Below are 10953 nucleotides of genomic sequence, written 5' to 3'. Positions count from 1 at the left end.
GCTGAGCATACAGATTGAATAAGTGTGGTGAGAAGATACAGCCCTAATATACACCTTTCCTGGATTTAAAACATGCAGTGTTCCCTTGTTCTGTTCACACAACTGCCCCTTGATCCATGTACAGGTGCTGCATGAGCACAACCTTTTGGAATTCACATTCTTCTCAACGTTTTCCACAGTTTAGTTAATTCGCACAGACGAATACCTTTGATTGGTAAATGAAACATACATAAAACATCTTTCTAGTATTCCCTCCTTTGAACCAAGAGCCAACTGATATCAACAATTATAGCCCTTGTTCCACATCCTCTTCTGGATCAGAACTGAACTTCTGCCAGTTCCTTATCAAAGTACTGCCACAACCATTGTTAGATGATCTTTAACATTTTACTTGTGTGCAATATCAATGATGCCGTTCTATAGTTTGAGCATTCTGCTGGGTCACCTTTCTTAGGCATGGCCACAAATGTGGATCTCTCCTAATCACTTGATCAAGTAGCTGTCTTACGAATTTTGTGGCATAGACGAAAGAGTGCTTCCAATGCTTCTTCGGCTTGCTGAAACATTTCAACGGGTGGCCCATCCAGTGCAGTTTGAGCATCTTCCTTCAGCACCATTGGTTCTTGCTCATTGGTTCTTCCAGAAATGGTGGAATGTGACTACTTATTTTTAGTACAGTGACTGTATATTCTTTCCATCTTCTCTTTATGCTTCCTGCATCATTCAGTATTTTCCCTATAGAATCTTTCAACATGGCAAACTGAGACTTGAGTTTCTCCTTGAGTTCTTTCCATGGGAAGGCTGAGAATACCAAAACTTATTCTATATGTGAAAGTTGACAAGTAAAAAAGCACAAAGTATCAAGTGGAGTAATTCCTTTCAGAAAGAGAAATGATCTAACATTTATTAACACATTTAGTTTTCCCTGAATTTTTTTTTCAGATTTTAAAAAAATAGGAGCAAGTTTTCCTGCACATAGTCTGTTGTTTTGTTCATATATATTCATTGTATTTATGAGTAGAAAACCACGATCTACATCTCCTTTGGGGAGGGCTGTTTGACTGGAAGCAGTGAATTCTCTTATTATTCATCTTAACGGCTGTGCTCCTCTAGCTATTCAGGCATGTCATTTGCAGGCCTTCTAGCCCCTGGATCTGCTTGCTACGATTAAGTGTGGAAACATATTTAAAAGTCTTGGAACCTTTCTGCCTTCATGTCCGCAACACTGCCTGCCTTGCTGTGAGCAGAAGCCAAGCCTGGTTGCCTTGTCAGCAGAGCGGGCTCCACGTTTGCAGAGTGGAACTGCCCTCAGTAAACAGGTGGAGAGGAAATGAAAGGCATTTCCTCCTGCAGTGATGAGCCCAAGCAGAAACTCCATTTTACAGAGGGCGTAAGCACAGCAGCTTCCAAATGGGAACCAGGATCTGATGGGCCACGTGGGAGCCGGTCATTCCCTACTCCCAAGCCAACTCCTATCTCGACTAATGGGCATCTTCAACCACCTTCTGGCTCCTCTGAGTGTGTAACAGCCGCACCCACATCCAGTTCGTTTGGACTAGAGGGAAATAATTCAAAGTTGGCTGTTTTAAAAGTTTAAATAAAAAGGCCAACAAAGGTGATTTGTGACAATTTCCTATCAATTCTCTTTCACTGGGCATGGCCAGTGCTTAGGAATAGCAGTTATTTCAAGACTACAGTTTTTGTTCTTTCTTTAACAATCAGAATTCTTACAATTATTCTGAGGTTTGTGGTTGTTCTGCATTTGATTAAGCAGTTTGTTTTTCTCCTGAATTTTAACCTGATTCAGTTGGTAGCGGATTGCTTAGTTGTTCAGGGTATAGTAGTTCTAAGACAGAAACCTGGCTTGGCCCACTCAGATCCAACAAACAGAGTCCATTTCCATTCATCAGAAGGCTTTCAGGTCCATGTGATCAAGTCCTAGTAACAAAGGATTGGTGAAGACGCAGGTGGCCCACAGGTGTGATTTGTTACACAACAGAGAGGCAGCTGCATGATAAGAACAATGTAACAGGTGCTCCTTGCAACAGAAGGTCAGTAGAAGAACCAGTGCTTTCCAGGAAAAAGCTAAGGTGGCCCACTGAAAAAGCATGCAAAATGACCTCTAGCCAAAAAACACCTAGCACACAAATCCTTGTGGACCCACCCCCCACATCCCACCCAAACGTAAACAAAAACAAGTAAAATACTATACACACAACAAAAACAACAAAAGGCAAAATCTGAGTTTAGAAATGAGTGTTAGGTAGGTACATGCATAAAAGCTTTCACTTTACCCGTATACAATTGGTGCTAGGGAAAGATACACGGGGAAACTACCAACTAAGTTAGCAGTCTCTGGGCACCCCCCGCGGGGCAGGGGGGGGGGATAAATAGTTCTTAGTTAGGGCAATCCTCTGTCCCCTGATCCAACCGGGGAGATCCATGACGTCACAAGGCCGACAAGATGGCGAGGCTTTCCACGTGACTTCCTGAGAGTTGGAGGGTGTTTTCCTTTCTCCTCTTGCTCCTACCCCAAGCTACTGCTGTCGGTTTCCTCGGGGGGAGGGGCTCAGCCATCCTGCAAGACAAACCCACAGCCATCATGTGGCTGGGTCTCATCTCACCACCTCCACCACCACCACCTCCACCACCACCACATCACCACCACCTCCACCTCCACCTCCACCTCCACCACCACCACCACCACCTCCACCACCACCATCACCACCTCCACCACCACCTCCACCACCTCCACCTCCACCACCACCACCACCACCACCACCACCACCTCCACCACCACCACCACCACCACCTCCACCTCCACCACCACCTCCACCACCACCACCACCACCACCACCTCCACCTCCACCTCCACCTCCACCTCCACCTCCACCTCCACCTCCACCTCCACCACCACCACCACCACCTCCACCTCCACCACCACCAACTCCACCTCTACCTCCACCTCCACGACCACCACATCACCACCACCACCTCCACCACCACCACATCACCACCACCACCACCACCACCTCCACCTCCACCACCACCACCACCACCACCACCACCACCTCCACCACCACCACCACCACCACCAAAGCATTCCTAAACAAGCAGATTCTCAGATGAATAGGACCTTCCAACCCGCACGACCAACACTCTGATTCTCAGGACTGAAGGGAATTTAAAGGCCTCATAGTCCAATCAGCACATGAACGCGACAAGACTTCCGTACGTACACACAGCCAAACAGGGATGCTTGCTATCGTGTTTCCAAAAGGGTGTCCCACGAAAGCATCAGCCCCTTGAAATGCAACTTTGAAATCATTTCCTCCTTAGAAATCCACATTGTAAATCACTGTAAGAGCAGCGAGATTTTATTTTTAAATGTTTGATATAATATCCAAACATGTGTGTGTGTATTTATATATATATTTATACACATATGTATCTGTAGGGTGGTGGGTTAGGCATTAGGAGGCTAAGCTCAAGTTCAGCAGTCCCCCTCTATCAGTCCACTTCTTCGGAGACAGATGTCAACTTCTGTAAGCTTTTCCGTTTTGGAGACTCCACACAGGATTGCTAGGAGTCAGAATCAACTCTATGGCAGGAGGTCTTGTGTGTGTGTGTGTGTGTGTGTGTGTGTGTGTGTGTTCACCTTTGTTATATCCAAATTCTTTGGTGATAAAGACTTGATTACATTTAATTTAGGAAAAACCAAAGAAGCATTATAAAGGCAAGGTAAGTATTCTTACTGTTGAGATAGTGATCTTGGCCTAGCTTTTCCTCGTGTTTAATGATAAAACTCATAAAAATCATCTGATAGCAAATCATAAGCATGTACGAAAAAGGCCCTGAGGAAATTGGGGTCATCCCCCTAACCTTTAAAGCTAAGGTCATGTGGGGCGGCTGTTGCTTTGCTCAAGGGGCGTCGTTATGCACAGAACTTTGGGTGAGGCCAAGATCCCACTGGACTAGGTTGGTGTTGTCAATTCTTATGTTGGCCCTCCACATTCTCCACTTTTCCGAGAGCTAAGCACAGTCTCCATAGTTTCTTATAGTCAACTTCCTAATAGAAAGAGGGAGAAGTCTGAGGCTGAAATATTCTCCAAAGCGGTGAGTTAGGAGGCCGTTCTAAAGAAGTAGGTGCTGCGAACTCATTGAGACAGGAAGCAGCTTAGTGGTTGCCCAGGGCTGGCAGTGGGTGAGTGAGAAAGGGCATCGGGCTTCTTTGGTTGATAAAACTGTTCTAAATGGATTGTGACGATCACAGTCTTTAAATATACACCGTGACGACCCTAAGAGCTACTCCGCTGTATACTTCCAACGGGTGGGACTTTATGATCTATCAATGATCTCAACAAAAAAAGTTGATGTATAAGAATGGGTGAAAAAAATGGCTTCATGACACTTTAGAAAAAAACAGATGTGACTGAAGACAGTGTCTGTCCTCCATATGGTTGTCAGGGAAGAGAATGAAGCATTTTGATTAAAGGTCCCTGGTGCTTTGTCACTGGGGGAAACTATGGAGACTGCTAGCTCTTCAGAAGAGGGGACTGTGGAGGGCCAACCACAAGAATCGAGAACACCAGGAAAGCCCAGTGGGCTCTTGGCCTGACCCAATCTTCTGTGCATGTTAATGACCCCAGAGGAAAGCAATCGCCAATTTCCGTTTTCCTCCTATACGATGGACCATTGACAAATTGAAATTCCTTCACCTCCATCTGAACCAACTTATATTTTCAGCTTGTTCCAACAAGTACGACATGCTTCCCAGTTTTCCTTGGGCGATTTGAATGCAGTTTCTGTATGGAGGCAGAGTTTGACGTGTGGAATCTCAAGGTCCCCCAGTACCCATGCCCTGTTTCTTAATATCCCACAGCCCATGATGATTCCTAGGTCTCTTTTTATAAAGGGGAACAAAGGTTTCCAGTTCTCCTCTGTCTATAGAGATATTTTGCTTCCATTGCCTCTCCTGAGTTTGGATCCTAAGTGTACCGTAGAAAATGATACCGATCTGTGTGGTTTATGCACTGGTATGCACACCCTGGTATGTTGGCTATAGGCAAGAATCATGGGTTGCTGGGCCGGCCTTCAGGATGTGGTTGTCCCAACAGCACTATGTTTTAGAAATCATCCAGTTCCATTTTATACTGGATGCAATTGAGGCCAACAAGAAGAAACCATTTGTTCAGGGTCAAGGCCACAGAACCAGCCCAAAGCCATAGCTTTGATTCCCAACCACACTGCTTTCCAAATAATCAGCTTGTCTCCTAGGGAGCCCTAGAGCACCCCTCTCAGCGCCACCAGCCCCTCTCCTGATTTTCTCATCGCCGGACGGAGCACTCACATCACCGTCCTGTGTGGCCTCCCTCACGTCCGTTCCGTCCAGTTCAAACTCAGTCCCCCTGTCCACGACATCCACGCCAGCCTGTACCCGCGGCTTCTCGTTCTCCCATTTAGCAAAGCCTTTGTCCTTCGCGGCTTTGCCATGATATTTGGATTTCATTTTGGGGAAAGTGTGAGACCCACAGTCCCCCCAGCCGGCCTCTGACCACACGGGCTCTGTCTGGGTGGCCTGGCTGGTGGTTGCACGCTGTAGCCGCACAGAGATCTTTCGAGAAGAACCGGTCAGCAGCGTGATGGCCCTGCTGTCCAGGTCCCGGTGTCCAGCCGCAACCCCGGCGAACTCAAACACTTCATCCTGCACTGGAGAGGGAAGGCGAAGGTGAGGGGGTTTTGTTTTTTAAAATGTTTTACTAGGGGCTCATACAACTCTTATCACAATCCATACATACATCAGTTGTGTGGAGCACATCTGTACATTCATTGCTCTCATCATTCTCAAAGCATTTGCTCTCCACTTAAGCCCCTGGCATCAGGTCCTCTTTTTCCCCCCTCTCTCCCCGCTACCCCTTCCCTCATGAGCCCTTGATAATTTATAAATTATTATTTTGTCATATCTTGCCCTGTCTGATGTCTCCCTTCACCCACTTTTCTGTTGTCCGTCCCCCAGGGAGGAGGTCACATGTAGATCCTTGTAATCAGTTCCCCATTTCCAACTCACTCTCCCTCTACTCTCCCAGTATTGCCCCTCACACCCCTGGTCCTGAAGGGATCATCCGCCCTAGATTCCCTGTGCCTTCAGCTCCTATCTGCACCAGTGTACATCCTCTCGTCTAGCCAGACTTGTAAGGTAGAATTCGGATCATGATAGTGGGGGCGGGGGGGGGAGGGAGGAAGCATTTAGAAACTGGAGGAAAACTGTATTCTTCATCTGTGCTACATCGCACCCTGACTGACTCACCTCCTCCCCTAGACCCCTCTGTGAGGGGATCTCCAGTGGCCAGCAAATGGGCTTTGGGTCTCCACTCTGTACTTCCCCCTTGATTCACTATGAGTTTTTGCTATTTGACAGCAAACCATAAAAGTTAGTGCAGACAGTGAGGGTGTGGCATGCAGGCTGTGGAGGGACAGAACTAAATCAGGTAGCTGCAGGTGAGTTGCGTATTGGTTGAAACAAGGGGGTGGGGCTCTAGGATTAGCCAAGGTTGCTCCTCTTGGCTTTGATGACAACTGGGACTGGGATTACACTGAACTCCAGTAACAAGCAGATGTGGGAAGGTGAGTCGAGAGAACCAGGACAGGAAAGGAAGTACGTACCTGGGGGCAGCGAGGGGCTTCCAGGCAGCGACCCCTGACCACTGCCCAGGGAGGGCGCCCGGGCAAACCTTCTGCAGGCCAGAACCAGGAGATCTTTACACTGCTTGTGACAATTGGCTCCACAGTCTGAAACAGTGCAAACAGACCACAGGTAACTTAGTAGAAACCCTGTGTGCCTGGTGCTGATGGCACTTTCAGGGTGTCACTAGATCTGCCGGGGCCCTGGCCTCTGTGTGAATCTCAAAGGCCAGGCTCAGGCCCACAGGGTTTGTCTGCTGTGTGCTCTTGGGCTAACAAAAGGCCTCTGGTCCTCTTCCCGCCCCGAGGCTTCTATGGTTCCCTTGAATGTGTTCAGCTGGCTCCTGGACAGAATTCATTGGAGTGCCTTTGGAGCAAACACACAAGAGCGAGTCTTTGCCCAAACCAAACAGAACTATTTGGGTGACAGTGGGTTTGGCTGGTGTAGTCTGGGGTTTCTTCCCCAGGCAACATGGGTGCTCTGCACAGAGGTTTCAGTGCCAGAAGGCGGGCGAGAGAGGCCTCCTCCTCTAGTCTCCCGCTGCACCAACCGCAGCCTCTCGCCATTTACCGGGAGTGCTCGTCCATTTAGGACCTGTCTGGGCTCTGGGTTCTTCACGTCCCTGAAAACTCTCCAGGGCAAGTGGCTACATCTTGGATCTATGACCTCTTTTTTAATAGAGGCAGAAACTCGCTCAGTGGCTGTGCTCCCTGTCCGCCGACAGCTTTGGAATGATGTGACATTCTTCACGGGGGTGGGGTGGGGGGGTATACATATGTTTAATATACATGTATTTATGTACTTATCACTACTGAAGGGCAGAAAGAATTCGGCCACTCCGGAAGTTAGCATCACAATGCTCTCATATGGTGAGGGTCTCATGTTCCCATTAAGAGTCGCTGAGCAGATATTTTCCTCCCAAAAAGACCTTTATCATGATTTCCAATAACCAACCTCCCCACAAAGTTGCCTCCTTTCAAATGGTCACTTAATAGTGTGAAGGGAAATCAGTTGGTCTGTTCTGATCATGGCTTAAACCCTGTGAGCCAATAAGACCAAAGACTACTTATACAAAGATGTCCCAAATTGCTTATGCAAAGATGTCCCAAGGGCTGAGTTGATGTTGATCTTGGTAAAATCCTTGGTGCGCGTGTGTGCGTGTCAGTGTGTCCGTGTGTGTGCCCGGCAAGGCAGAAGCCAGCAAACTGACTGACCACTGAGTGATCAAGTCTTGCCTTTGGTTGCTTGAAAGTTAACCCCCGCGCTGTCTAACGGATGCAGAGGCACCAGTAGGCAGCACCTTCTCGAAGCGCCAAAGGGTGGCTCCGAGCAACGTTTACAGGCACCTCCTCATCCGTGAGGAATGAAGACCAGATTCTGGAAGACATCTTTGCTGGAGAAAAGGGCAGCAGTGTGGCGCAGGAGTAATCTGCAGGTGTGGCTGTGCTCGAGAGACTTCCTTTGGTCGCCTCAGTGTATTTGTCAAAAACACGATTAGATTCTTAACAGAAAGCCCCCCGAGAATGCACCACTGCTCAGAGGCAGAGCTGACGCTATGGCAGTGAGTTTGGTTTGGCTAGGGAACAGATCACTTTGATTCACAGTGAAACTGCACCTCTGGGTTTCCCAAACGAAACTTTCATAGGAGCAGACAGTGCCTGGTGACTGACCATGAGTCAGAATCGACTCTTTGGCCTGGTGGCTATGTCGGGAAAGTGGTGGGCTGCAAACAGCAGGGGAGGCAGTTCAGACTCACCGCCTGCTCCGAGGGAGGAAAACGAGGCTATCTGCGACTGTAACAATGGACAGCCTTGGAAACCCTCGGGAGTTACTCCGAGTTGGAATCGACTTGATGACAGTGGGCTCTTGGTTTCAAAATGAAATGTGGAGGCCTAGTTCAAGGTCATCAGTGTGAAGCCACGAGTCACTCCGAGCGGATTAGGCTCTCTGCTTTCATACTGATTACAGCCTCGGACACCGAGGGGGTAGATTCTTCTCTGTATGATAGGTGAGGTGTGGGTTTAATATGTAATAATCATATCAATAAATACATAGAGTAACATACTTCCTCATGCATTCGGATAAGGATATGCATTACATCTGTCAAATACATACTGAGTTTATAAATGTCAATTCAATGGAGAAAATGCATGAATTAATACATTGAAAGGAACAACACTAGATTTTAAGTTTTCTTTTCTCATCTTCATCGCTGAGGGTTGAGAGAGAGAGAGGAGTAGCCAGGTAAGAATCGGGTTGGCGGGGGGTGGGGTGGGGTGGGGGTGGAGGGACTATGTTACAGATAGAGCAGTGTGTTTTTCCTCTAAAGTAGAAAAGTTCTTATGTACAGTAAGTTGAGTGTGTCCCACTTCTGAAGACACAATCTCACTTGATGCGGATAATTCCCCAGAGATCTCAGAGTTGAGGCCTAGATTTAGGAGAGTTGGGAAGGGTAATTTGCGATCCTTTGGGAACAAGCTATAAAATTCCAATCTGGGCTCTCCCAAACGCCAAGGAGTCTCTGTGGGAAACTAACACTGAGGCAGCGATGTTCCCTGACTTCTAACAGAGGGAGTCCGGGAAGCTGGTCTTCCACGGTAGGGAAGCCTCCACTTTGGTAAGTTAGAGGTAAAGTCCAAGTACATGATCCTGCTTTCAGTATCATTCTCACAGATACTCCGCCTACCGCTATGCTGCCTGAAAGTGAACACATGGTTGATTTTATCTCCCTGTAGAAGCAGACATCCTTTTGCTATCTCTTCCCACCACGCCACCCATTCCCCTTGTGCCTTCCCCCAATTCAGGTATAAGGTTTCCTCACCTGTGAGCTCTGGGACCTTAATGTCCACACCACCCACCTTGTGACACAGGTAACTACTGAATACGCATGTTTTGTGGTGACCTATAAATGTCCCAAGATAGTAAAGTTTCTCTCTTTTTTCCCCAGTTCTGCACGGACCATCAAGAGGGGCTGAAGTGAGCATGCTACCATAATATGCGTCTGACTCCTTTATTGTCTTCTCAGTCCATCTTTCCAATCCTCTGACTATTGGAATCTTTACAGATTCCGGCCATACAAGTGCACCTCCTGGCCCTGCGGTTGTGGGAGGCTGGCTTCCTGGAGACGTGACCTTTCCGATAGCCATGTCTCAAAAGACTCAGGTTCACACCGATGTCGGCCACTTTTGTGGTCGAACTGGGCCACTGTGATTTCTGCTGCAAACATCACATCTTAAAACCGTAACAAAGGCGCATCTGTTTACCTTTGCACTTGTACCCTTGCTTGATGATGCCCCAGAGCTGTAACAAAAGACAGAGGCACATTAGGAACACTGGAGAGAAATCTGGAAGGAAAAACAAGACCACAAAAAAGGAAGTCCTGGAAGCTCACCCGCTAGTCCAACACAAACAGGATGTGGCCGCCCTGACACCCTTCCTGTGAGCGAGCAGCCCCGCCCATCCACCGCAGCTCGGAAGATAATAGGGTTTTGCTTCCCCTTTCTTTTGAGGAGCCAAATGGGAGTTGGGATGGAAAACTAAAGGGTGTGGTGCACCCTCAGCGAATTCCAGGTGCAAATAATTCTTCATTGGAAGACCCTATGCCCTGTGACTCTTATGTGTGTGTGTGTGTTTTGAAAATAAAATACGTCACCTCACCAATTTCTACCTATTCAATTCAATAACATTGGTAACATTCTTTAAATTGTGTTAACCTTTCTTGACCCATTCCCACATCATGTCACCACCACCATTAACATAAATACAACCCCCCCACACCCCAAAAGAAAAACTTTCTCTTTCCCCCTAATTCCCGTCTCTGGTAGTCACCGATAATCTTTGGTTTCAATATATTTGCTCATTTCATACATGTGAGATCATACAGTCTTGATCCCTTTCTGACCCTTTTACTCAGCAAAATATTTTCCAGATTCATCCGGACTGTGTCATGCATCAGGACTGCGTTTCCCTTCATTTATCCCTCTGCCTTCTTTTTATTGTGAATTGGACGGGGGGGGGGGCGGGGGGAGTTACATTTTAGACCATCAACATTTCAAACTATTTATCACCCCCTACTGGCACCCCTCATATTCTGCCCCACCCCCATCTTCCTGCCTTCTTTTTAATGGTACCAGCTACTCTGATCCCCACTCCAGGAAATAAGCCGTCTATGAAGTGCACGCCACATGAAAGCATTGGGAGGTTGTTAGGATACTTCCGGAATCGTATTGCACCTTAGAGCTAATGTGTATTCATTGATTCATTCACTCTCC

The 10953-nt window shown here is 47.5% G+C and overlaps 1 protein-coding gene across 2 annotated transcripts in view; it reads right to left on the bottom strand.

The window, feature by feature from the left end:
* Positions 1 to 2185: 2185 nt before the first annotated feature.
* RASGRP3 (RAS guanyl releasing protein 3) overlaps positions 2186 to 10953 on the bottom strand; it is a 91419-nt gene continuing 82651 nt past the window's right edge. For both annotated transcript variants that reach the window (XM_075535384.1, XM_075535385.1), the window contains exons 15-18: positions 9946 to 9982; positions 6664 to 6789; positions 5351 to 5709; positions 2186 to 2578 (exon numbers count right to left, since the gene is read on the bottom strand). In XM_075535384.1, coding sequence (XP_075391499.1) covers positions 2570 to 2578; positions 5351 to 5709; positions 6664 to 6789; positions 9946 to 9982 — 531 coding nt within the window. In that variant the 3' untranslated portion in view covers positions 2186 to 2569. The remainder of the gene's footprint in view (positions 2579 to 5350; positions 5710 to 6663; positions 6790 to 9945; positions 9983 to 10953) is intronic.

Source organism: Tenrec ecaudatus, chromosome 17, assembly GCF_050624435.1.
Source record: "Tenrec ecaudatus isolate mTenEca1 chromosome 17, mTenEca1.hap1, whole genome shotgun sequence".
Classification (NCBI taxonomy): domain Eukaryota; kingdom Metazoa; phylum Chordata; class Mammalia; order Afrosoricida; family Tenrecidae; genus Tenrec; species Tenrec ecaudatus.
This window is presented reverse-complemented; position numbering and strand designations above follow the sequence as displayed.